The following is a 25,779-nucleotide window of genomic DNA, read 5'->3' as shown; positions in this document are numbered from 1 at the left end:
GCCCTCGGCCGGGCCGTGTCCGGTCACGTGTCCACCGAGGCCCGCACGGTCTGCAGAGATGGGAGCGCACGAGACGCGAGACGTCTTCACCGCGGCTGCCAGTTCAAGCTTATGGAACGCCAGACTGTGTTACAGGGCTCACAGCTGACGTTTGTAACTTCACCCCAGCCGAAGCTGTCCCTCTGGCCCGTACGCGTTGACGGACGGTGCGATCCTCGGCGCTCGGCGCGACCCTTGACGCCCCGTGTGACCCGTACCTCCGCCAGACGGTATACCCCCCGGCGGCGCCCCGCGTGACCCGTACCTCCGCCAGACGGTATACCCCCCGGCGGCGCCCCGCGTGACCCGTACCTCCGCCAGACGGCCCCTCCCCCCGGCGGCGCCCCGCGTGATCCGTACCTCCGCCAGACGGTATACCCCCCGGCGGCGCCCCGCGTGACCCGTACCTCCGCCAGACGGTATACCCCCCGGCGGCGCCCCGCGTGATCCGTACCTCCGCCAGACGGTATACCCCCCGGCGGCGCCCCGCGTGACCCGTACCTCCGCCAGACGGCCCCTCCCCCCGGCGGCGCCCCGCGTGATCCGTACCTCCGCCAGACGGCCCCTCCCCCCCGGCAGCGCCCCGTGCGACCGTATGACTCTGAGCAGCGCAACGCAACTTCTGGTCGACTTTTTCCCTGTTCGGTGGTACGGTTTGTCTCCGGAACCGATTTCAATGCTGTCGATTCCGAGAACAGCAGGCTGAGAATACAATGCGAACAGTGCAGTACAAGTGGCTTCGCTGCAATGTTGAATTCATCACGTAACGCGCGAGAACTGGCTAAATGCGTTCACGAACATAATACTTATGCAAACAGGTGTTCAGTGGCAAGAGCTTCAGTTCGCTGCTTTTTTAGTCAACTGACTGTCGACTTTGTTGAGTCAACTCGAACTCGGACCCAACAACGGCTCAAAAGAAAGGATTCGAGCCTGACAAGGCAAATTTGGTTGACTCCCGCGTCGCTCCCGAACTCGCGCGAGGTGCGCTGCATGCGTGCTCCACACTCCACACACTGCCGGCCGCCGGACCGTTTGGCGCCTGTTGACCCCTGCTGTGGCCCCGCCCCGCAGACGACGACCCGCGGCTGGAGCCGGACCAGGTGGACGAGGTGGCGCGCGACACACTGTCGGCGCACTCGGCTCTGCTGCGCGGCGGCCTGGCGCTCTCGCAGCAGCCCACCGTCAGTCAGGCGCTGGATGGCGTCATCCCCTTCAGGTCAGTGGTCGCCCTCTCCGGTGCGGTAGGGCAGCAGCCGCGCACGCTTGGCTGCCAGTCGAGGTAGGCTGCCATCCACAAGGGCCCGGCTCGACGCTATAGCCATGTTTGTGTGATTATGTGACTCCACAGGTCGTGATAGCGGTACAATGTACTGCTAGAGCATACAATAATGATATTAGTGGCGGCAGGTGACCTCTGTGCCTACTGAGACCTACGTATTGTGTGGCCATGTATTCATATGTATGAAACATGCCGCCCGTCTTATCTAGTCCTAACCGGATCGCCAATCTGTGTCGTCGAAGCCTTGCGAGAGCCTCCCTCTATTCGGTTAAACAGCCGTCCGACTCGCCAGCAGCAGTGTATGGCTTCGCTTGCGACCTGTCGTAGCATTGCGTCTTCGGAGAACGATGTGGAAAAGGTGCACTAAATGGCGTGTGGGTGCTGGAGTCTGTCCGATACTAGCAGGCTGCTCTAGCTTCCGGCTTCCGAGCCCTCTTGATGGAGGGGAGGGGGATTCGGCCCCTCCTCGGCTTTCCTGTCACATTGTCAAACCCTTCCGGCCAGAGCGTAGAAACTTGGCGAATTTCCCCGACTGTCGCTTTAATCCATCTGCATGGTGCATCTTGCATTGCATTTTTCGCTGGTTTGAGACATTGCCAAAGTTCAGTGCGCGTGTCACAAAATGGAATTTACAAGGAGTACTGCGGGCTGCAGAGCAACGCTTTGGTGAATATTACATCCTGTTTTCTAGGACTCTTTTCTGATGTCCTGCATTCGTCATTAACTCAAAAGCAATCCGCATGTGTTCCTTTGGGATCGCCGTAGTCGCAGCATACATATGATATCTGCGGAGAGTGCAACAGATCTGAACGCCTCATTTTGATAAAGCAAAAGGTTTGCGTCTTCGCGACATTTTGCCCTCCTGAGTATGCCACTTCTGACGTATTTTAAGATATGCGTCTTAGCAAAAAAAAAAAACTAGCTCGGCACAGGCTTTCGTTCGAAACTTCACTCGTTACAACCGGCCTAGTAGATTACGAGTTGCCGGAGGTTCAGGTGGTACCTTGGATTTTTAGTGAAATGCTCTGCATGCCAATAGTGTTTGGATGAATGATTTCGTGGCGGCGGAGTTCCTTCCGGGCAGTTCCGCGGTTAGGAGTGGCAATAATAGCGCGCTCAGAGGCAGCCCGGCCTGGTATGCGGCATGGGTAATACGCGACGAGAACGTGATGATATGGATGCTCTGTGCCATAGCGCGTGACGTGAGCACACTGCCAGAGTCCTTACATTACATCGGTGCACCGGCAGCGATAACAGTAATATTACAAGCCTAGCCGTCAGCTTCCATTACATACTTATAGTGACTGTTGATGACTCCTGCGTATCCCGGTTTGTGTATTTTGGTGGCAGCATTCACACGAAAAGACTGGATTGTTCTCAAGTATTGTGTGTCGCTGCATTCTCGGTGACTCGACGTCAACCAGGCATATATATGATGCAGTTGGGTTATAATACACTGCGGTGTTGCAAAACCGCTCCCTTGAGTAGCGATGCAAACAAATGACAAGATTGCGACCCGTCACATCCCCTGGAGATTTTCTGTGAGGATCACGCCAAAGCATCACTACCATATTGTCACATTTTATGGTATTTTGTGTTCGTTTGTACACAGTAAAAATGTCCGCAATGATTGGAAGGTGAGATCCTGTTGAATGACATCAGCTGGCTGGCAGCTGGATATTCCCCAACGGCTCGAGCACATGCTTTAGCCGGCAGCCCTCCCCCTCCCCCCCCCCCCGACTTATGTGCTTCGTCCTACCTCACCTAGGGGCGCTGTCGGCCTCAGCCAAGCCCTCCCCCGCCCCGATTTACGAGCCTTGTCCTACCTCGCCTAGGGGCGCTGTCGGCCTCAGCCAAGCCCTCCCCCGCCCCGACTTACGAGCCTTGTCCTACCTCACCTAGGGACGCTGTCGGCCTCAACCAAGCCCTCCCCCTCCCCCACTTACGAGCCTTGTCCTTCCTCACCTAGGGACGCTGTCGACTTCAACCAAGCCCTCCCCTCCCCCACTTACGAGCCTTGTCCTTCCTCACCTAGGGGCGCTGTCGACTTCAACCAGCATATCGATACACGGTTCACAGCCGCTCGTTCGCGACTTACTGCTCACCCCATGATCATGGTCACGCGCAAGCGAACATCAGTAGCTTCATATCGATACACGGCTCACAGCCGCTCGTTCGCGACTTACTGCTCACCCCATGATCATGGTCACGCGCAAGCGAAAATCAGTAGCTCCATATCGATACACGGTTCACAACCGCTCGTTCGCGACTTACTGCTCACCTCATGATCATGGTCACGCGCAAGCGAACATCAGTAGCTCCATATTGATACACGGTTCACAGCCGCTCGTTCGCGACTTACTGCTCACCCCATGATCATGGTCACGCGCAAGCGAACATCAGTAGCTCCATATGGATACACGGTTCACAGCCGCTCGTTCGCGACCTACTGCTCACCCTATGATCATGGTCACGCGCAAGCGAACATCAGTAGCTCCGATCGAGGGTGAGCCCGCCGAAAGCCCGTGTCTCACCAAACAGACGCAGAACATTAGAGCGGCGTCACCTCACAGTTTGTACGACGTGCTCGTCTGAGATGTACCACAACAGAAATGAAGGGCTGACGGGAACGGAAAATGCCATACGGAGCACCAGCAGACGCCATACGGAGCACCAGCAAATGCCATACGGAGCACCAGCAGGTGCCGCACTTCTTTATGTACACAATAAAACCGATCCGGGGGGGGGGGGGGGGGCACCCTGAATCCCTTTAGGTGGCTTTTGTCTTGTCCGGCCGGCACGCGCCTGTGCACGGCTACGCGTCCACCATAGAGGTCTCGGTGCCGGAGTCCTGGGATGTGGCTCTGCTGTAGCCGGGGCGTGCGGCTGGACTGCGGGGCATCAGCTCGGTGCGGGAGTCCTGGGACGTGGCTCTGCTGTAGCCGGGACGTGCGGCTGGACTGCGGGGCATCAGCTCGGTGCGGGAGTCCTGGGACGTGGCTCTGCTGTAGCCGGGACGTGCGGCTGGACTGCGGGGCATCAGCTCGGTACGGGAGTCCTGTGACGAGGCGGTGCCGTACCGGGGCCGTCGCGGGGGCGGTGCGGCTGGTCGCGCCGGGCCAGCGGGCTGCGTCAGGCGGTGCAGGACGTCGGCGAGCCGGCGGCGGCGCGACACGACCACGTACAGCAGCGATAGCACGGCCACCGCCACCCCGACCAGCACCACGTAGAACACAACCGTCTGGTCGTCGGTGCCCTTTTGGGCGGGGCCCGGCGACGGACCAGGGGCTGGGCTGGCGGCCGGCAGCGGACCGCAGCGCATCGCGGAGAGGCGCGCCAGCACCTGCCGCTGGCCGAGCGTGGCGCAGAAGGCGGCCGACAGGAGGCGACCGGCGAGCGCGGCGGCGGCGGCACCCGGCGTCGACCCGTCGGCGCCGGCCAGGCGGCGCGCCGCCGCGCGCATGTCGCAGTGGCACGGCAGGCTGGTCAGGTAGAGCCGGTCCACCTGCAGGCCGGCCGCCCGCACGGTCTCGTTGAGCAGCAGACTGTGTGGCGCCGCCTCGCCGATACTGATGAGCCGCAGCTGCAGCTCGGCCGTGGCGCCCAGGCCGGCCAGCGCGCCGCCCTGCAGCTGACCGATGCGGAGCCGGCGGAGCGCGGCGCTGCGGACGGCCGCGTGCACGGCGTTCGCCTCCAGGCTGCCAAGCAGGCTGCGCTCGACCCGCAGCCGCCGCAGCCGGCCGCTGACGGCGTGCGACCGCATCACGTCCAGGGTGCTGTCGGTCACGGCCAGCTCGCGCAACTGGGCCGACACGGCCATCGGCTGCAGCTGGTGCACGTGCGTGCGGGAAAGCAGCAGGACGCCGCCGCGGCGCAGCTGGAAGCAGAGCGGCTCGGCGCTGTGCAGCCGGCACGCCGTTAGCTCCAGGCGGGTCACTCCGGCGCCGAAGGTTGTTGGCGCGCACTCCGGCATGGTGACGTTGGTGAGTGTGACGGCGGCGAGTGGCGCCGCCAGCGCGCGGCCGGCGCAGTCGAGCTGCGCCACATCCGAGACCGAGAGGCGCGCGCCGGCCGCCCATCGGCCCGAGAGGGCGCCGTTCCGCAACGACAGCTCGCCCACCCGCGCCACGCCGAACGAGCGGAGTCGGCCGCGCGCCGGCGGCCGCACTCCAGCCCACTCTATCAGCAGCCGGCCGATGTCACGGAGCGTCACCGTCTCCAGCAGCGCCAGGCGCCGCGTGGCGTTGCTGCTGATGATGACCTCCTGTTCGTGCGAAATGTTGAGGGAGATGGCGTTGGCTGGAATGTCGCCGGCTTGCAGCTGTGGGTAGGAAAAGGGCTGCGGTCATTGACGAAACAGTGAAAGCTGACCCCAGGACGCGCCGCTGTTGATGTTCTTATGAAACGCTTTGTGGCTCCAGCTCCTGTTGGTGTAAATACTATCATGCTAGGGGTACAGAAACAACAGTTTCATAGGTCTCATGAGTAAATCGGCAAGAATCATACGCCTAACGTAAGAAGGTCCATTAGCGTGATGCTCTCCGAAGACCCTGATCAAACGCGCCAGACGCACCAGTCCCGCCCGCCAGACCCGCCAGTGCCGGCCGCCAGACCCGTCAGTCCCGACCGCCAGACCCGCCAGTCCCGGTCGCCAGACCGGCCAGTGCCGGCCGCCAGACCCGTCAGCCCCGGCCGCCAGACCCGCCAGTCCCGGCCGCCAGACCCGCCAGTCCCGGCCGCCAGACCCGTCAGTCCTGGCGTGTCCGGCTGTGTCTGTGGACGTACCACGAGCCGCCCGCCGACGCCGGTGCAGTGAGCCTCGCCGGCGGCGCTGAGCCAGCAGGGAGCCAGTTCAACAGCGGCGCTCGCTGCTGACAGCAGACAGCCGCCGACGAGGGCCGCCAGCAGACGGCCGGGCCGCATCGCCGCTGACACGGCGCTCCGACGCAGCGCTCCGAACCGTCAGGCGCTCCGAGACGCTGGGCACTCCGGCGCGGCGCTCCGAGACGCTGGGCACTCCGAAGCGGCGCTCAGACGCGGCGCTCCGAGCCGTCGGGCGCTCCGACGCGGCGCTCCGAGCCGCCGGGCCGGGAGGGCGACCGGCGCCTTGTCACGGGCCGGTGCTTGCAGTGTGGCCGTTCCGGCTCGGTCCTGCCCGCAGCCGACACAGCACGTGACGCAGCGGTGTGTGCGCGGGGTGTCCTCTGAGGACGCTGCTGGTGCGGCGGAGGCACGGCTGGCACGTGCGCGGGGTGTCCTCTGAGGACGCTGCTGGTGCGACGGAGGCACGGCTGGCACGTGCGCGGGGTGTCCTCTGAGGACGCTGCTGGTGCGACGGAGGCACGGCACGGCTGGCGCGTTCGGAGGCGCTGACGATAGGCTCTCTGGACTCGGAACACACACGCACACACACACACATACACACACGCACGCACGCACGCACGCACGCACGCACGCACGCACGCACACGCACGCACGCACACGCACACGCACGCACACGTACGCACGCGCGCACGCACACAACGCGCATGTCATCATTTAAAACCAGCTATGACTACGCAAACTAGAGAGCAAATTTGGGCATTGAGTTATCATTAAAGGCGAATTGTATGCAGCTTTTACGCTCTGGCTAGTACATGCCCTCATTTATTTGGTTGCGGAGTTACAGTGGTCGAACAACTGAACAATGGGAATAAGCGGGATCTGCAATCTGGTCCTTAGGTAGTCTAGCAGTGGCGCACGGTGAACACCAATGAGGTCGGCTCGACGCCACAGCGCGCGCCTCACCTAACTCCGCAAAGCATGAACCTCCGGGGGACCGTCAGGCGACGCCTCCGCCGCCACCCGAGCTCTCACCTATCGGGCGGCGACGCCGCGCGTGCACCTCATGTGGACGGTTCTCGTGACGCGTCCGGAGGGCGGTCGGTGGCGCCGGGCCGCGGCAGGGGCGACCGCGCTGGTCCGAGTCGCTCGAGCTGGCGTCTGCGCCGCCAGCCGGCCTGTCGCCGTCTGCAGCCGCGTTCTGTGCCGCTTGCGATAGGGCCGCGCGGCCGCCGACAGCGCGGCGCAGCGCCCGGGCTCTATCGGAGCGGCGGCCCCGTCCGGCCGCGGCGCGCCGTCTGGCAATCACCGGCCGCAGAGGTCGGACGACCAGCCGGCCGGGCAGCACCGTGGCGTCGGCGGCAGCAGCGCTGGTGACAGGGCTGGGTGTAGGGTGTAGCTTTAGTCTTCCGCGTGACCGCCGAACACTGCCGAGCTTGACTTCTTTAGTCTTCCGCGTGACCGCCGAACACTGCCGAGCTTGACTTCTTTAGTCTTCCGCGTTACCGCCGAACACTGCCGAGCTTGACTTCTTTAGTCTTCCGCGTGACCGCCGAACACTGCCGAGCTTGACTTCTTTAGTCTTCCGCGTGACCGCCGAACACTGCCGAGCTTGACTTCTTCAGTCTTCCGCGTGACCGCCGAACACCGCCGAGCTTGACTTCACAGGGCAATGCACACGCTTTCCTCTGGAGCCCGCCAGATGGCTGCATGGATCGGCTAGCCTGGGTGTTCGGAGTCGGCGGCCGCGGCTCCGTCCGACGCCGGGGTCCGACGTGTGGCCGGCAGCACCGTGTCACCCGCCAGCGCGTCGGTCGACATATCCATCCCGGAGCCGTCGTCGGTATATGGCGTCCGTCTGGGCGTCCGTGCCCCGGCCGTCTGCTGACCCACACTGTGCGTCACCAGGCTGCGGGGCCGGGACAGCGCAGGCGCCCCGGCGGCCGGTGTGCCCGGAATCCCATCTCACCGCGCGTCCCGCCCGCCGCCAGTTGCCACAGCAACGAGCGCGTGTTCCTGCGCGACCTGGTGACGGCGCGGCCGGGCACGAGCGGCGCCCGGCTGGCCGGCTGGCTACAGCCGGAGCCACGCCTCGAGCCGGCGCTCACCGAGACCGTGTGTGGCGGCGACGAGCCGCGCTGCGGCTGGCCGGCCGCCGTCACCGTCACCACGCGCGACCAGCACGGCCAGCTGGCCTACACGGCTGGGCTCAAGGTGAGCGGAGCTGTGCGATGGGCGCCGCAGGGCGGTTCCTCGAGGCGCCGCTGGCTCCCTCGTGAGACCTATGTAACGTGTAAAGTAGGGCTAGCGGGCCTGCGCTGCGGAGTGCGGTTGTGGCTGTGGTGATCGGTTGTCCCGGCGCGCGGCGCGTCTGGTCCCACCTGTCTGCCAACGCGCTGCAGCTGGCACCTGCGGCAGGCGCGCTGGACGCAGCCGCCTCCCAGCCGTGCTGCCGTCCTGTTCAGGTGGGCTGGTGGTCTGGGACGTGCGGGCGGGATCTCTGTCTGATGCCGGAGTCCGTCGGCTAGGTGGAGGTGCGCGCCGAGCCCATCTCGGCGGTGGAGGACGCGGCGGCCGGCAGCTGCAAGATGCGCCGCATCAGCCAGGTGGACAACAGGTCGTTCGGGGGCCACCCGGTGCCGTCGCTCGACACTCCGTACGAGGTCACTGTCAAGGACAAGATGTGCTACCAGGCCATCAGCCTGATGCCGGTAAGAGCGGCGGCGGCCGGTCCGACCGCCGGCCATGAGGGGTGTGTCGGTCGGCCCGACAGCCGGCCGTGAGGGCTGTGTCGGCCGGTCCGACAGCCGGCCGTGAGGGGTGTGTCGGCCGCTCCGACAGCCGGCCGTCAGCCGTTTATCCCCCCTCAGTTTGAAAGTCACCGCTGCTTGTCTTGATGCCGAATGACACATCACCTAGTGAGTGGGCTGATATGGTCAGTGACGGTCGTGTTGAGGCGTTTTCTTTTTGTTGAGGCGTTTGAGGCCCAGGCGTTTTCTCTGAAGTTTCGGTGTGTCTGGCTTTATAACTGGTAGCATCGAGCAGTGACATGCGATTTCTCCTCTTTGTTCAGATCACGTTGTCTACCTGCCACGTTCATCTGTACGCATTACCACGGTAACACGTGTGATAATGTTCCATTGTGGTGTCAGGCTGCAAGCAAGGCCTAGCCGATCACATGCTACCTGCATGGTGTAATATTGCAAACATCAAGCAGCCTTGGAAAGTCGGCCGTTGCTGAGCGTGGCCAGCTGGCAGCTGATCGGAGGGGACCGGCGGGGGACCGGAGTACAGCGTGGTATTAAACGGCTGCCAGTGCCAATAAGGCTACCAGAACGCTAGTGGGAAGGTCAGACTCCGAAACAATGGCTGCCTTGTATCAGTCGATAGAGGTGTGGTCATTGGAGCGTCCCTGGGCTTGGTGGTTATACCTGGTGCATTCATCGCCTCTAAAGCGCGCGATGATTGGTGCGGTAGCATCGCCACTTCAGTTTGCTGATAAGATGGCCTAGACAGCCTTCACACTGACAAGCTGTCGCTGTGCTCGTGTTGGGCTGACGTGTCAGTGTCCAGGCGTCTGCGGCGAGCAGTAGCTGTGCCGAGCTGACGTTTTGCTTGGGACAAGGTAACTGAGTGCAGGCGAAGGTGGCGGACATTTATGCAGATATAACAGTTACACCGATTACTGGCTGCCAACGGCTAGGTCTGGAGGGAAACAGGTACTTCACCTTCTTCAGATGAAGAGTGTGACCGAGGTCTATGGTCGGTGTGGCGGCAGAGGGGTGCCCCGTGCTGTCACGGTGGGCCGTGGCTCATCGCTTGCCTGCACCAGGTGTTCGGTCTGGGAGATGGCACTGGAGCTGTTGGCACGGAGCCTGCAAGCGTCCACATCGCTGTGACTGTTCGTGGCCCGCGTCAGTTTAAAGCGCCTGAACGCATCGCACGCCAGTGAACACCAGATGTCTGCACGTTAGAGACCTGTGAAGCAGCAATGACAAAACGAATGCTGGAATTAAGACCGTCCGTGTCGTATAAAACTGACGTAGTAGAGGCGCTGGCAGCTGCAGAAATGGCGTCATAGACGAGGATTATGTGAAGTTGTGTCCATAGTGACGCATGGCACACCATTATAATATCAGATTGGCACGGGCGGATCCAGCTGGTGATGTGTTCATGAAATCGAAAGGTAGTTAACTAACACACCTTTCGTGTAGAAGGGGGCGTAGCGGACATGCTTTCAGTTCGTTTGTATCAGTCTTTTGTCGCGTGCGTGCATCAGACCGTGAGTTGTATTTGTAATTACGACAGCGAGACGCTACGCTCACGGCTGGAGACTGCTTGTGAGACGATCCGTAGTCATGGGATGCTGGAGACCACCGCGGCATCCGGGAGGCTCAGTGCGTCAGGCTGATAACGTGGATATGGGGTGGACTGCAGCTCCCTTTGTCACTTGTTGATGGCATTGCTATACACGCTACGCGCACGCTCGACGGATGTGATTTCTGCTGCCGAAGCGGGATGCGTGTGACTGGTGGAGCCTGTCGTGTGGTGGTGTCGGGCCGATGCTGTCCGGGGTACGGACACGGCGGCGAGCATAGTCGGACTGCTGGCCGTCCCGGAACCAAGCCGTCTGTGCGCCGGCCGGCAGGCGTACAACACGTACTCGTTCGAGGAGCTGCGCTTCATCGCACCGGCCGTGCGCCGGCCGGCCGAGAACATGATGGTGCGCTCGAACGGCGACGGCACGTACAGCGCCAGCTGGACGCCGGCCGCCAGCGGCTGGTACGGCATCCACGTCACCATAGACGGAGCCGCGCTCGACGCCGTGAGTAGCCCAGCGCCGGTGCCGTGCCGTGCCGTGCCGTGCCGTGCTGTGCTGTGCCGTGCCGCGCTGCCCTGTGGTCGGTCTGCGGTGTCATCCGAGACAGGTAGCCCAGGATCGTTCGTGTCTTGTATTGTTGGTCGTGGTAGTTGAGGCAGGAAGTCGTGCTCGCGGAGCGCTGACCGGCGGCCGGGTGCGGCAGGTGGAGCGGGTCCAGGTGCGGGAGCCACCGCAAGGCTTCCTGCCGCCGGTGGCCAGCCAGCCGGCGCGGCGCGCGCCGCCGGCCCGCCGCCACCGGCGCTTCTGCGCGCAGAACTCGGCCGGCCTCCGGATCCGCTCGCACCCGAGCCTGCAGTCGGAGCAGGTGGGCGCCGTGCCCGTGGGCGGACACATCACCTTCGTGGACGAGGTGAGCTGGCCGGGCCCGGCGCCTGGCGAGGGTCAGGTGGGTGCGGCGATGCTCGTCGTCCGCGGCTAGCGCTGGTCACCGTGCTCACTCCTTTCTGGGGCTAGAATTGAATTTTAGCTTTATAGGTTTGTGAATAGATTTTGACATGGCATGAATTACTCGTACAACTTGCAGCACACTCTTCAATCGTAAGATGTGTTATTCGCTTAGTTACAAACTCTCCAAATGTTATTAAAGCTGTGCAATGCTAGGCTTCAAGCGGTCTTTGGCCAACACGCAGGACCGCGCAACCCCGTGTTATGTTTGTAAGAGACGTTTGCTCGGCCCACGGCAGCCGTGGTGCGGGACAAGCGCGCCGGCTCTCTGCCTGCTTGAGGCGTGTTCGGCTTGATGACCAATAGAAGTGAAGGCCGACTTACCATAAGCTAGCCGGCGGCAACTGGCAACGGCGTTAGTGGGCGAGCGGTGACAGCGTCGCTGTCCCGACCGGCCAGGTGCACAACGACGATGGCGTATGGGTGCGTCTGTCGCCGGACTCCATGCACGAGTTGTGCGGCCGCCGGCCGCCGGCCGAGGGCTGGTGCCTGCAGTACAACCAGCACCTGGGCAAGACGCTGCTGGTGCCGCCCGACGAGCCGCCGCCCTCGCTCGATGACGTCATCAACCAGGCCATCCAGACGCAGCTCCCCGAGAACAGGTCAGCCATCCAGGCGCAGTTCTCGAGAACAGGTGTCATTCAGGTGCATTTCCCGAGAACAGGTCAGCCATTCAGGCGCAGTTCCCGAGAGCAGGTCAGTCGTTCAGGCGCAGCTTCCCGAGAACAGGTCAGCCATTCAGGCGCAGTTCCCGAGAACAGGTGTCATTCAGGCGCAGCTCCCGAGAACATGTGTCATTCAGGCGCGGTTCCCGAGAGCAGATGTCATTCAGGCGCAATTCCCGAGAACAGGTGTCATTCAGGCGCATCTCGCTGAGAACAGGTCAGCCATCCAGGCGCTATCATTCTCAGGGAGCGGGTCAGCCATGCGGACGCGGTAGATCTCCGAGGAAAGTTTGCCGTCCATGCGGATGTCCTTGAACATGGACCAGCCATCCAGACGCATTCCCTTCGGAACAGATCAGCCATTGCGAGGATTTCATGAGCACCTATTAGCCAGCGTTTGTGTTTTTGAGCGCGCCGAGCTGCGGGGGCGTGGTCGGTCTGAGGTGTACGGTCGGCTGAGGTGTGCGGTCGGCCTGAGGCGTGCGGTCGGCTGAGGCGTGCGGTCGGCTGAGGTGTGCGGTCGGCTGAGGTGTGCGGTCGGCCTGAGGTGTGCGGTCGGCTGAGGCGTGCGGTCGGCTGAGGTGTGCGGTCGGCTCAGGGGTCAGCTGAGGTGTGCGGTCGGCCTGAGGCGTGCGGTCGGCTGAGGTGTGCGGTCGGCTGAGGTGTGCGGTCGGCTGAGGCGTGCGGTCGGCTGAGGCGTGCGGTCGGCTGAGGTGTGCGGTCGGCTCAGGGGTCGGCTGAGGCGTGCGGTCGGCTGAGGTGTGCGGTCGGCTCAGGGGTCAGCTGAGGTGTGCGGTCGGCTGAGGCGTGCGGTCGGCTGAGGTGTGCGGTCGGCTGAGGCGTGCGGTCGGCTGAGGCGTGCGGTCGGCTGAGGTGTGCGGTCGGCTCAGGGGTCAGCTGAGGTGCGCGGTCGGCTGAGGTGTGCGGTCGGCCTGAGGTGTGCGGTCGGCTGAGGCGTGCGGGCGGCTGAGGTGTGCGGTCGGCTCAGGGGTCAGCTGAGGTGTGCGGTCGGCCTGAGGCGTGCGGTCGGCTGAGGTGTGCGGTCGGCTGAGGTGTGCGGTCGGCCTGAGATGTGCGGTCGGCTGTTGGCAGCGGCGGTGAGGAGGCGCCTCCGGACGCCACCCAGCTGGCAGCCGGGCCGGCCCAGTACGAGGTGGTGCGCTGCGGCCTGAGCGGCCTGGACCTGCGTCTGCGGCCCAGCCGCGCCGCCCGCCGCCTGGCCGCCGTCCAGTACTCGTGCCGCCTGGCCAGCGTGGGCGAGGTGCGTCAGCGACGGCCCACCGCCGCCGCTCGGCTGCCGCTGGCACCGTCAGCCGTCTATGCTGCTGTGACGGTGGGAGCTTTACGTTTGAAGTGCTAAGTTGCTCCCTGGGAAAATACGGTGAAATGAAACAAAACGAGGCTATTATGAACGGCTGTTTTATGCCCGTTTTGCGAGCATTAAGCGAGCAGATATGTGGTTTAACACCCGTGTGTGCTGTATGGTCTGTCAGTGTGTTTCCACTGTGTCTTGTTTCCACCGTCCCACTGTGTTCCCATGTCGCGCTGGCCGGCAGTACGTGGACGGTGGCGACCGTTGGGTGAAGCTCTCCAACGAGTCGGTGTCCCGCTTCTGTCCGGACGCGCCCGAGGCGTGGGCGCTTGTATCCGATCCGACTCTGGTGTACCTGCGCCGCGTGCGACAGCCCGGTACGTGGCCGCAGCCTGCTGCTGTGGCCGGCAAGGCAGCCGGCACCGACGCTCTCGCACCCTCGGCCGGCCCGTCTGCGGCGCCAGTGGTCTCTCTCGGTGTTAATGCGTCAGTTCCCGAATGTGATATTCTGCTTGGACAGCCATGAAGTGACAACTGTGACTGAGGCTATGCACGGCTCCACGCCGTGCTTTCACGGCTATGCACGGCTCTTCGTTGGCCAGTTTTCGTTCCTCTCCAGTGCTTTAATTGTGTTCCTTAAGAAGAGTTCTGGATAGTGCAAACGCCATGATTTTCTTCAGTCACAGGGAAATTGTGGCGTTGCTTCGTAACGGCTACGCAATGGTCATTTAATATACTGTGAAATCTTGTGGCACCCATCTGAATAGTGACTTGTCCACACTCAACCCTCACCAAACGCCGCTGCCGCAGTGATGAACGGTCACTGCAACATGTCCACGTCCCTGCCGACCGCCACCGCCTTCAACTTCACCACCAACCTGAGCAAGAGCTTCAGCTTTGGTTGGCGTCCGTCGGGCGGCTCCTGCGGCGCGTCTCCGCCTGGCGGCGGCGCGTCCGGCTCCGGCGCCGGCTCGCAGCCGTTCGTGTTCGGCGGCCCCAGACAGCGTGAGTGGCCGCTGGCCCTGCCGGCTCTCGGCGCGGCCGGGTCTGGTCCTGCGCAGCTGGGCGCCAGACGGCCAGCGATGCAGACTTGCCGTTCGTTTCATGTGCCAGAAGCGCTTAAGGCCACTTGACAGTTTGGCGTTGGGTCTTATTTCTAGCGCAGGCGACTACACGGGCGCCTGTTTCCCTGGTATGGCAACGTTAACTGCGTGACGAATAGCTTCCGTTGATGAACAACCGCACAGTTGCTGCTATGACGGATTGGGCGTAGAGTGGCGTCGCTACACGAGCGTGCCGGGCTGGCCTCAGCGCCGCGTGAGCCGCGGCTACTGACGCGTGTCTGGCTGCGGTCGCTCCCGGTGGACGACGCACGGCACTGTATTAATGGCGCAGTCCCTAGAAAAGGTGCCCGGAGGCGTGCGGTCCAAAAGTGGTTCGCCGAGCCCGCCGGGCGCCTATACGATCGTGAGCATTGCCATGCTCCACAAGAGGATGCACGACGCATTGTGTCATGCGCCGTTCGAGAGCCTGTGGCGATCGGCGTGTTACGCGCTCCCCAGCGTGTGGCCATCGGCGTGTGACGCGCTCCCCAGCGTGTGGCGATCGGTGTGTGACGCGCTCCCCAGCGTGTAGCGATCGGTGTGTGACGCGCTCCCCAGCGTGTGGCCATCGGTGTGTGACGCGCTCCCCAGCGTGTGGCGATCGGTGTGTGACGCGCTCCCCAGCGTGTGGCGATCGGTGTGTGACGCGCTCCCCAGCGTGTGGCCATCGGTGTGTGACGCGCTCCCCAGCGTGTGGCCATCGGTGTGTGACGCGCTCCCCAGCGTGTGGCGATCGGTGTGTGACGCGCTCCCCTGCGTGTGGCGATCGGTGTGTGACGCGCTCCCCAGCGTGTGGCCATCGGTGTGTGACGCGCTCCCCAGCGTGTGGCCATCGGTGTGTGACGCGCTCCCCAGTAGGCCTCCCGCGACTGACCGATGCTGTGCCGTCTGCCGCGCAGCTCCGCCGGTGCCGCCGCGGACCGACCTCAAGCGGGACGGCGGCGAGGCGGCGACGGCGGTGCCGGCCGGCCGCGGCGCTGGGGCCCACAAGCCGTCCGTGCTGGACCGCTGGCTCAGCCAGGACCGGCGCCACGAGCACTCGCCGCCCAGGTGAGGGCGAGAGCGGACGCGGGGCGCGCGGGGCCCATGCGCCGTGACTGATTCCAGTGAACAGTGGTGCCGTGCTGCTGGACGGTTACTCGCCGCCGTCCGGGCACCCGCTGATTATGGGCCGGTGCGCACCCGTTATTTTTATGAATGTGCCCTACGGCTGTACTGCCTGAGGCTGACTGGTGCTGATGCCGAGTCGGCGCCAGCCCGGGCCGGCCGCGTCGCTGACGGCGCTGCGCGCGCTGCCGCAGGGAGAGCCCACCGCGTGGTGCGGCCGGTGGCGTCTCAGTGCGGGACGTGGTGAAGGCGCTCAGCGAGTCACGCTACAACGGCAACGGCGACACGCCGCCGCGCACGCCGCCCGGCACGCCCAAGCGGGTGGCGCCGGCGGCGCGCGGCTTCAGCCCCAAGCCCCCGCTCAGCCCCAAGCCGACGCCGCCGCTCAGCCCACGGCTGCCGGGCCGCACCACCAGCCCCCTTCCGATGCCGGGTGAGTGAGGCGCGGCCGTGCGCGGCGCGGAGCCGGCCTTTCCCGGGCGCCGGTGCGGCGCGTCTGCGGTACGGCGTCTCCGCCGGGCACCCTGTGGCGCCATGTGACTGCGTAGAGACTGTGCACCGTGACCTGGCGCACTTGTCCGCTCGCTGTCTGACATTGTGGCTCTGATGTGCTGTCCGCGTCGTCGGGTTTCGGTCCCGTAATGTGGTCTGCGCCTGTTGTTGTGCACTCTGAATATGTGCTGCCGATGTTGGACTGTGAGGCCGTAGTGTGCTGCCCAGCTGACTGTGCGTACTCGTTAGCAGGCGTGGTGGGCGGCGCCTCGGACAGTGCCGTGAGCAGCTCGCCGCTGGCCGGCCTGGGCCCGGCGCGCAGCCGCAGCCGCAGCTCCAGTCCGCTGGCCGTCCGACCCAGGCACGGCTCGACACAGGTGAGGCGGCGCTAGGTCGCCACGTCACCACAGCCCTGTGCCGCCATCACGGCCGTTGGCAGCCACACGCCGACGCTTACGGGGATGTCCACAGTGACACGGTCGATCGTTAACGCTTCACCAAGCAGCGAGGGAAGTGGTCGCTCGGGTGGGAAGTCAGCACTGCGTGTTCACGAGATCTTTCGTGCACCCTCGCGGTTTACGATCGAGCGTGGTGTGCCGGCGGGGTGTCCGCTGGCCGCCCCCTGGCGGCGCGTGACCGGGCGGCCGCCTCGCCGGCAGCTGAGCTCGAGCCGCGCCGACTCGGCGCAGAGCGACACGAGCGCGCTGCTCAGCTCGCTGACGCGCGACATGAGCGTCTCGCCGGCCGGCTCCTCGCTGCACAGCTACGCATCGGCCCTCAACGCCAAGGTAGGCGCCCTCGCCACGGCCGGCGCCCGGCGTCGGGAGGCGCCCTGGAACTATCGAGGCCGACGGGCTATCTGGTTGTGTTCAGTTTACTGTTCCATGTTTTACTGCTTCACTTTCTGTCCAGGGTGTGCGTTTTCTGCACGGCCCGTCGGCCCACTAACGCTTTGGGCGTGACGTTGCTGTGGAATGGGACCACCTTGACGTATGTGCGCGTGCGGTAGGAGGGCGGGGAGCGCTCGGCCGGCCGGTCAGTGGCCCAGACGGGCACTCAGACGTCCCCGGACGGCGCGCCGGCGCCGTCGGCCTTCAGTATCGGCGGCGGCGGGCGGCGCGCCGACGAGGCGCCGCGCCTCTCACCGACGCCGGTGCGGCGCGACGGCCGGCCGGCGCGCAGCAAGCGCGAGCGCACCAGCAGCCCGACGGGCCTGCTGCGCGACAAGGCGCCGGTGGAGGCGCCGCCGCGGCCGCGCCAGCCGCCCAAGGTGGGTCTGCCGCGACCGCTGCCCGTGTGTAGAGGCCGGGGTGGACGATATGCTCGACACGGTCATGGTTATGACGCGTCGAGCTACACGGTCTTTCTAAGGGAGCATGCATCGATTGCACAGATGCGCTGTGTGGAGCCTCAGGTCATTCGAGGGATCGGCGCCGGCTGTGATCGACGGCCGGTGATCCGTGTTGTGACCGGCGGTGTGGCGTCGTTCTGCCGCCAGTCTGCACTCAGCCCGTCGGTGGCCGAGTGCCAGCGGGCCGTGTTCGCCGCTTTCCTCTGGCACGAGGGCGTCGTGCACGATGCTATGGCGTGTGCCACCTACCTCAAGTTCCACCCAGGCGACGGGCGGCAGGCGTCGCCGGCACGCTCCGCCGCCGCCGCCGCCGGCCGCCGGCCGCAGCGGCACTCGCTGGAGGTGTCCGGCGGGCGGTACCTGCACGGCTCGCCGACCGACAAGCCGCGCCCGGCCGCTGACGACGACGACAACCGGTGAGAGGGCGCCCAGGCCCAGCGCGACGGCGGCTGGTGCCGGCTGGTGAAGGCTGCGCCAGCCACCGGGACTCGAACATGATCGTGATGATTTTCTGGAAGAGGCGGCCGGGGCTGGCCGGCAGGTGGTCACGGGATGTCAGTACGCCTCCCAGTATAGGATTAGTCACGCTGCGTTTCTGATAGCTTCGATCTTGGCTGTCCATATGTTCGGTCGGATAAACAGGCGTGCCGATCGCGAGTCTGCCCTTCTGTAGCCGGTGTTGGGGATTCGACTCAGTGTTGTCGCGTTGGGATGGACTCGGGCGAGCGAAGGCCGGGACGGCGGCCATCAGCCATCCCTCGGCCCAGCCAGGCCCAGGGCGGCGGGCCACAACCATCTTCGGCCCAGCCAGGCCCAGGGCGGCGGACCACAGCCATCCCTCGGCCCAGCCAGGCCCAGGGCGGCGGGCCACAGCCATCCGGCGTGGCGGCCAGTGCGACGACGGGCGGCGCCAGCGGGGCTGACCGGCGTCGGTGGCGGCCGTTTCAGCTGCGGCTTGGACGCCGGCGACTCGTCCGGGGCCGGGCTGGACACACTGCCCGAGCTGCGGGGCGGCGAGCCCGGCCCGGCGCCGTCGCTGCAGTACCTGGCCGCCATCTGGGACGGCCTGCGCACCATCTCGGCCGGCCTGATCGCCCAGCAGGTGCGGACCGCACGCGCGCTGGCCGGCCGCTTGCTGGTGCGCTAAAACGGAGGCTCACGCCTAGGAGTCTTTAATGTCCATGTGGATACCAGTCACAATGGGATTGAAGGCCTACTTCGACATATTTCGACGTCAACTTGAATGCAGTAGTGGTGATCACACCATGAAGTGGTTACCTGCTTGGTGCTGTCATTTGTGACTCCGTTGGCTGGGCGGTCGGAGCAGTGTGTGTGTGTGGTGTTGTCGCCATCCGGTCCCTGGGACGTGTCGGTGATCTGGTGTACGGCCGGCAGGTGGCGCTACCCAGCCCGAGCACGCCGCGGCCCCGGCGGCCCGACCGGCCGCGCGACCAGCGCGACAAGCGCGCCAAAAAGCAGCGCTCCGACCTTGACCCCGTCTCCGAGCTGGAGCAGCGCTGCGACCTCTGTCTGGGCCTCTTCAGTGACCTGGGCAAACACATGAAGCAGGTGGGCGCGCGGAGGTGGCTGGGCGCCGGGCAAGGGGTGCAGTGCAGTCCTGCTCTCGCCAGACGCGTGGGCGGCGCTGCTCGGCTGCGGGCTTCTGGACGCACGTCAGTGTCACGGGATCACATATGGGGTGGCCGCGTCATTTGTAAGTTGTACTAGTTTGATATGTGAAACACATGCTGGTCATCATTTCGATCACTATAGAGTTCCGCGAAGGTTTGGGCGTGTGGTGAGGGTTCCCTTGACTGTGTCCAGAATGTCATTTGTGAGACACCTATTCGTGATCGCTTTCAGAAAAGTAATGGCGGCACACCATGCCGACCTGCCATACAACCGGCTCCGACTGCCGTGTCATATGCGCCCCTGGCGCTGTTGCCAGTGTCTGTCTGACCCTGAGGGCTGGCATGACAGGAGTGCCTCCCCCTCCAGCTGCACCGGGGCATGGTGCGCCGCTGGACCCGGCGGTGACACGGGCGCCTCCTCCCCCCCCCCCCCCCTCCAGGTGCACCGGGCGTGGTGCGCCGCTGGACCCGGCGGTGACAGGGGCGCCTCCTCCTCTCCAGGTACACCGGGCGTGGTGTGCCACTGGACCCGGCGGTGACAGGGGCGCCTCCTCCTCTCCAGGTACACCGGGGCGTGGTGTGCCACTGGACCCGGCGGTGACAGGGGCGCCTCCTCCTCTCCAGGTACACCGGGGCGTGGTGTGCCACTGGACCCGGCGGTGACAGGGGCGCCTCCTCCCCCCCTCCAGGTGCACCGGGCGTGGTGCGCCGCTGGACCCGGCGGTGACAGGGGCGCCTCCTCCTCTCCAGGTACACCGGGGCGTGGTGTGCCACTGGACCCGGCGGTGACAGGGGCGCCTCCTCCTCTCCAGGTACACCGGGGCGTGGTGTGCCACTGGACCCGGCGGTGACAGGGGCGCCTCCTCCCCCCAGGTACACCGGGGCGTGGTGCGCCGCAGGACCCGGCGGTGACAAGAACGCCTCCTCCCCTCCAGGTACACCGGGGCGTGGTGCTGTGCGAGCTGTGTGGCGCGCCGCTGGAGCCGGGCGCGCTGATCGCTCACATGAAGGAGCAGCACCGCGGCTGCGGCCTGGCCAGCGACGGACGCGCCTACCACGTGTCGGGAGTGTACGCCGAGACGGCGGCGCGGCCCGACCAGTGCGGCGCCGCCTGCTCGGGCCTCTACTACCAGCTGTGCGTCGGCTGTCGTGAGCGGCACATGGCGGCCGCTGGCCGGTGAGAACGGACTCTGGGCCGGCCGGCTTGTCGTTGCCCGGCCGCCGGCACTGCAGCCGACGCTGCTTCCGGGAACGGACCGGGCATGGCACGTCGGGGTGCAGGGTCCACAGGCAGTACCGCTAGGAAATTATCGTAATCGTTTTTACTTTGTGTACCAAAACCATCTTCTGGTAATGATAATTATTTCCGAGCTGAGCACATGTCTTAATGTGCTGCAGAAAGACAGCAGAAAATTTTCTGTCGGACTTGTCATAACACCTTTGTTCACCAACAGCGGGACCCCGGGGCGGCAGACCTTCCCCCGCGTGCCCACGCCCTCTGTCGAGTGTGGCAGGCCTCGCTCCGGCTGACTGTCGGCTCTCACCGCAGGCCGGATGTGTGCCGTCGCAAGAAGACCAAGAAGCGCGCGGCGCCTGTGCTGCGCTCGCCAGCCGAGTGCGAAACGCACCGCGTCATGCGCCAGAACGCCGTGTTCCTTCTGGAGCTGGCGGCCGAGGACCCGGCGGCGCGCGGCGCGGCCGGCCAGCGCGGCTCGAGCGCCGCCGGCCTGGGCGCCGGCCCCTTCCCGGCCGTGGCCTTCCAGTGTCTGCACACGCTGGGCGGCCAGCAGGCGCACCTGCGCCGGCTCAAGGAGGACGAGCTGTCTGCCGAGCTGCGCCGCCAGAGCGACGCTGAGCAGCTGGCCGGCCCGGTCCGCCGCCGGCGGCGCCGCTCGGCCGCCCGGCCCGTCTCTGCCTGCGTGAGTGCCGAAGCCCGGCTGGCCGCGCGCGCCGGCCGCCCGTCTGGGCGGCGACGGCTCACTCCTCAGAGCAGGCCTCTACTCCCGCCAGGGTGCGTGTCGACTGGACCGCGAGCGTGCGTACCCCGTTCTGAGTGTGCACTGACTCCCTTCCAGGTGGGTACCTATGCTGTATCTGCTCTGAATGTGAAATCTCACTGAGATACGAACCCTGTTTGTTGCGGAGCAGTACGTCAAATCATGGTGGACGCGGTTTGCTGGTTCCTCGTGTCGCCTGGCTGATTATGTAAGTGTACCCGGCAGTAGAAGGCGGTGCTGATCCATGGTGTGGCGGTTTGCTGGCGTTACCCTGCCGTGCTGATCCTCCGACGCTAACCCCCGATGCAGATGCCGGACACGAGCCAGACGGAGGAGGCCGACGAGCCGGTGGCGGCTGAAGAGGCGGACAGCGGCGGCGGCTCCGGCGGCGCTGGCGCGGCGCCGGCGCGCGGCTACCACCGCTCGGTATCGGTGGGCACGTCGCCCGGCTGGGACGGCCGCGTCATCATGCTGCGGCGCCGGCGCGCGCCCAGCTCCGGCGAGCGGCCTGTGGCCGAGGGCGCCGCCGCCGGGCCGGCCGGTTTCCTGGGCCGGCCCTCGGCGCGGCTGCAGCAGCTGCGCTCGACGCTCAGCCTGTCGGCCGGTCAGGCTGACGTGCAGGTGAGGCTGGCCGATGGCCGACAGCGCCGGCGCGGTGCGCGGCCGGGCCGGGCCTGGGACGGCCCCACGTGTGGCAGGGTGGCCTCGGTGGGTGAGCGTATGAAGTGAGCGGTGGATGGGTGAGCACCGCCGAGTAACAGTGGGGCGACAGTGCGGTGGGTGTGGCGCTCAGAGCCGGGAGTGGGCGCATCCCGGGTAACGAGGCGGGCCTGAGCACGGTCACCGAGGCGGTGTCACGTGACATCTGAGCATCCCGTGTCCTGCCTGTACTGCAGGCTGGCCCTGGTTTGGTCAGCTGCCAGTCAAAAGAGCTCAGCACCAGCAGATGACCACCAACTTGAGGAGCGGCAATATTGAGTTAGGAAGCTCCGACAGCCGTTAGCATTGGCGAGGAGCTGCATGCCTTATGCGTGACTCCTCTGACGGGGCCTTTGTGACAGGTCCCCTACCGAGCTCTCGGTGTGGCCGCTGCGCCTCGCCGCCGGCCTGACGGCCTGCCGGCAGCGGCCTCGCCGCCGGCCTGATGACCTGCCGGCAGCGGCCTTGTACCGGCCGGCCGGCCGCCGTGGCTGCCGCCGGGCTCACGGCTCGCCGTTCGCGCCCTCTGTGCTCACGCTGGCCGCGCGCCGCCCCAGGTGCTGATGACCCGGCCGGTGGTGGCGTTCGTGCTGCAGCAGCACGAGCTCGGCTGTCTCCAGCGCGCGCTGACCAGGGCCATCCGCCGCGGCGCATGCAGAGTTTACGCTCTCCAGGTGAGCGCGTGGAGCCCGCTTCGACCCGGTGCGCGGGCAGAGCTACGCCGTTCGGTGTGTTGCGGCCGTCTGGTGGCTGCAGCACCTGTTACAACCTGTCACAAGGACAGACGACACGGTTGTCGGCGTCTTCGTTCGCGTGCGAGGCTCAGCCCGGTGTGGAGGCCTGCTGAGCGTCTACCGCCGCTGCCGGACTCCGGGGCGACGGGTCCGCCGTTTGGGTGCGGGTGGCGGCCGAGCCCTGTCCTGACCTCCACCGGCGGCCGGCAGGCGCTCAACTGGCTGCTGCGCAGCGTCACCCAGCCCACCTGCCTACACGACCTGCTCTGGTACTTCATCCAGTCGCTGACACTGGAGCCGGCCGCCGCCGCCGGCGACGCGCCGCCGCCGCCCGCCGACGAGGTGCGCCGGCCTCACGGGGCTAGTCAGAGTGTGCGCCGGCCTCACGGGGCTGGTCAGAGTGTGCGCCGGCCTCACGGGGCTGGTCAGAGTGTGCGCCGGCCTCACGGGGCTGGTCAGTGTGCGCCGGCCTCACGGGGCTGGTCAGAGTGTGCGCCGGCCTCACGGGGCCGGTCAGAGTGTGCGCCGGCCTCACGGGGCTGGTCAGAGTGTGCGCCGGCCTCACGGGGCTGGTCAGAGTGTGCGCCGGCCTCACGGGGCTGGTCAGAGTGTGCGCCGGCCTCACGGGGCTGGTCAGAGTGTGCGCCGGTTGGGCGGGGTTGGTCAGAGTGTGCGCCGGCCTCACGGGGCTGGTCAGAGTGTGCGCCGGCCTCACGGGGCTGGTCAGAGTGTGCGCCGGCTGGGCGGGGTTGGTCAGGGTGTGCGCCGGCCTCACAGGGCTGGTCAGAGTGTGCGCCGGCTGGGCGGCGTTGGCACGTGATCTGATGGAACGGGTACAGCTGGCGGCTGCGATGTGGCCGTCATTCCTGCCAGTGTGTGTGGGGCCTTGTAACAGGTCCTTTCGGGAAATGTATTGCTCGTGGCGTAATATTGAAAGATGGTGAAATGCCCGACTGGAATTTTTGGGCGCGGCTTTGCCGTCACAGGCATGTTTTGAATGTCGACTCCGACTGCGGGCGGCATAGACTCGGAGCTGCACGGTGCGGTGTCTTCAGTGCAGCGTGACGCGTGGGTGTTGTGCGCTCAGCCTTTGACGTGCGCGTGCCGCTGACGCAGGAGGACGTGACCGTGCTGGAGCACCCGCAGTCGGACGTGCCGCTGGCGGGCAGCACACCGCTGCCGGCCGCCTTCCACAGTCTGCTGCAGACCATCTCTGACCTGATGCCGCTGCTGCCGGGCGGCTCCAGTCTTCAGCTAATGGCCGTGAGGTGGGCACGCGTCTGTCGGGCTAACGCCGGCGGCGGGCGGCTCCAGTCTTCAGCTAATGGCCGTGAGGTGGGCACGCGTCTGTCGGGCTAGCGCCGGCGGCGGGCGGCACCATCAGGCTTTGTCATCGGGCCTGACACGCGTCTGTCGGGCTAACGCCGGCGGCGGGCGGCACCATCAGGCTTTGTGATCGGGCCTGACACACGTCTTGCAATCCTTCATGGGCCATGACAGTTGCGTGGCCGGATGCTGACGTTACGTGGCAGCAGCACGGCATCGGCCAGATATGAACGGCCAGGTGCCGCTGTCACCCATTCAGATCGGGCTCATTTGGTCCTGCAACCTGGGATGAAGGCACGTGATGGCGTGCCAGTGCCTGCCATGTCTTTTGTGTGATCCCCCAGGGTGTGTACTCGCGGCGAGTGGCCCTGCTTTCTGGCCGCCGCAGCCGGTCGTCTGCTGACCTGTGACGTCACGGCTGGCGCGGCCGGCAGGTGCCGGGGCCTGCCGTGTCTTTTGTGTGATCCCCCAGGGTGTGTACTCGCGGCGAGTGGCCCTGCTTTCTGGCCGCCGCAGCCGGTCGTCTGCGGACCTGTGACGCCACGGCTGGCGCGGCCGGCAGGTGCTGGGGCCTGCGCTTCCTGCCGGCCGACCACGGCTTCCTGCACCGCAGCCACGTGTTCACCAACATCAGCAGCATCCTGGCCGGCTCGGACGAGGCGGCCGGCGAGGAGGGCGCGGCTCTGTCGACCCCGCAGCAGCCGGCGGCCGGCGCCGACCGGCAGGCGTGCGTGCACGTGACGTCGCTGGTGGACGTGACGGCGTCGGCGGCGCTGGAGACCTCGTCCCGGCCGGCGCTGCTCGACTCGCTGACCGACGGCAGCACGGAGACGTTCTGGGAGAGCGGCGACGAAGACCGCAACCGCAGCAAGGCGGTGACGGCCGCGCTGCCGGCGCTCGGCCTCCGGCTGCTGGCCGTGCACGTGGACAACGTGCGCGACCTGCAGACCAAGGTGTCGGCCGTGACGTTCCGCGCCGGCCGCTCGGCCGACGAACTGACCCGGCTGCGCAGCGCGGCCGTCGATCCGCACCACGCCGGCTGGCTGGCGGCCGCGCTGCCGGCCGGCCTCGACGCGCGCCACGTACGCCTCGAGCTGAAGGGGCCCGACAACAGCCTGCGCCTGCGTCAGGTGGCGCTGCTCTCGGAGGGCGGCGGGCCGCGGCCGGCGCCGCCCGCCGCCACCGTCCGCCACCAGGCGTGCGAGGCCGAGACGCTGCGCGTGTTCCGGCTGATCGCCGCGCAGGTGAGCCCCGCCCCGGCGAAACTCACCCGGCTCCGAGGCGGCTGGGCGGTCAGACCGTGACTCGCCCGGCTCTGGGGCGGCTGGCCGGTCAGGCCGTGGCTTGGCGGTGCTGTTGACGGACGGGTGCGGAGGATGGCGACAGGCCATGCGTGACGCGCGTGATCTCGGACGTCAGTTGTGAGGGCCGTGGCGTCGCCTGAGCGATGCGCCTGCCGTCCCCAGGTGTTCGGTAAGCTGTTGTCGCACGACGAGGGCGAGACGCCCAGCGGCGGCGGCACGCCACACCAGGCGCCGCAGCTCGACCCAGAGACGGAGGAGGACACCGACCTGCGCCAGCACATGGTCTCCATCCTGTTCTCGCGCTGCAAGCTGACCCACCTGCAGACCCAGGTACGCCGCCGCCCAACTCCGGCGCGGAGCCTCACCAGCCGGGGGGCGGCCCGGTGGGCGCGGCCGGCGACAGCGGGGCGCACTGGCCAACCGGGCACAGGGCTAGGAGTCCGGTTTCTTGTCTGGCTGGGGGACGGCTCTGGTGGCACTCTCGACGGGGTCGTCGACTGTCAGCACGGGATGCTCAGTTACTGTCCGTTCCTTTGTGAGCCATGTAAGGCGATGTCGTTACGGTTTTCGTGATGCGTGCTGTATGTTTTCGT

General features: G+C 65.9%; 1 protein-coding gene and 1 long non-coding RNA gene across 2 annotated transcripts in view; both read left to right on the top strand.

Moving 5' to 3' along the window:
• hiw (MYC binding protein highwire) overlaps positions 1-25,779 on the top strand; it is a 64,103-nt gene that overhangs the window by 28,006 nt on the left and 10,318 nt on the right. Inside the window, exons 38-66 of the mRNA XM_037215517.1 lie at positions 1,111-1,255; positions 8,131-8,353; positions 8,668-8,850; positions 10,788-10,964; positions 11,164-11,370; positions 11,865-12,067; positions 13,223-13,391; positions 13,687-13,819; positions 14,253-14,342; positions 15,653-15,719; positions 15,847-15,951; positions 16,467-16,521; positions 16,804-16,932; positions 17,154-17,179; positions 17,327-17,414; positions 17,643-17,774; positions 17,823-17,911; positions 18,444-18,597; positions 18,891-19,064; positions 20,062-20,303; positions 20,676-20,835; positions 20,890-20,952; positions 21,433-21,471; positions 21,682-21,744; positions 22,380-22,496; positions 22,767-22,898; positions 23,673-23,824; positions 24,445-25,126; positions 25,349-25,516. Coding sequence (XP_037071412.1) covers positions 1,111-1,255; positions 8,131-8,353; positions 8,668-8,850; positions 10,788-10,964; positions 11,164-11,370; positions 11,865-12,067; positions 13,223-13,391; positions 13,687-13,819; positions 14,253-14,342; positions 15,653-15,719; positions 15,847-15,951; positions 16,467-16,521; positions 16,804-16,932; positions 17,154-17,179; positions 17,327-17,414; positions 17,643-17,774; positions 17,823-17,911; positions 18,444-18,597; positions 18,891-19,064; positions 20,062-20,303; positions 20,676-20,835; positions 20,890-20,952; positions 21,433-21,471; positions 21,682-21,744; positions 22,380-22,496; positions 22,767-22,898; positions 23,673-23,824; positions 24,445-25,126; positions 25,349-25,516 — 4,367 coding nt within the window. The remainder of the gene's footprint in view (positions 1-1,110; positions 1,256-8,130; positions 8,354-8,667; positions 8,851-10,787; positions 10,965-11,163; positions 11,371-11,864; positions 12,068-13,222; positions 13,392-13,686; positions 13,820-14,252; positions 14,343-15,652; positions 15,720-15,846; positions 15,952-16,466; positions 16,522-16,803; positions 16,933-17,153; positions 17,180-17,326; positions 17,415-17,642; positions 17,775-17,822; positions 17,912-18,443; positions 18,598-18,890; positions 19,065-20,061; positions 20,304-20,675; positions 20,836-20,889; positions 20,953-21,432; positions 21,472-21,681; positions 21,745-22,379; positions 22,497-22,766; positions 22,899-23,672; positions 23,825-24,444; positions 25,127-25,348; positions 25,517-25,779) is intronic.
• LOC119091370 (uncharacterized) lies at positions 16,449-17,289 on the top strand. The gene is made up of 3 exons (XR_005093411.1): positions 16,449-16,521; positions 16,804-16,932; positions 17,154-17,289. It is a non-coding gene; the product is annotated as an uncharacterized LOC119091370 (long non-coding RNA).

This window comes from Pollicipes pollicipes, unplaced genomic scaffold (assembly GCF_011947565.3).
Source record: "Pollicipes pollicipes isolate AB1234 unplaced genomic scaffold, Ppol_2.1 Scaffold_3447;HRSCAF=4054_pilon_pilon_pilon, whole genome shotgun sequence".
NCBI lineage: Eukaryota > Metazoa > Arthropoda > Thecostraca > Pollicipedomorpha > Pollicipedidae > Pollicipes > Pollicipes pollicipes.
Note: the sequence above shows the minus strand (reverse complement) of the source record. Positions and strands in the feature narration are given on the sequence as shown.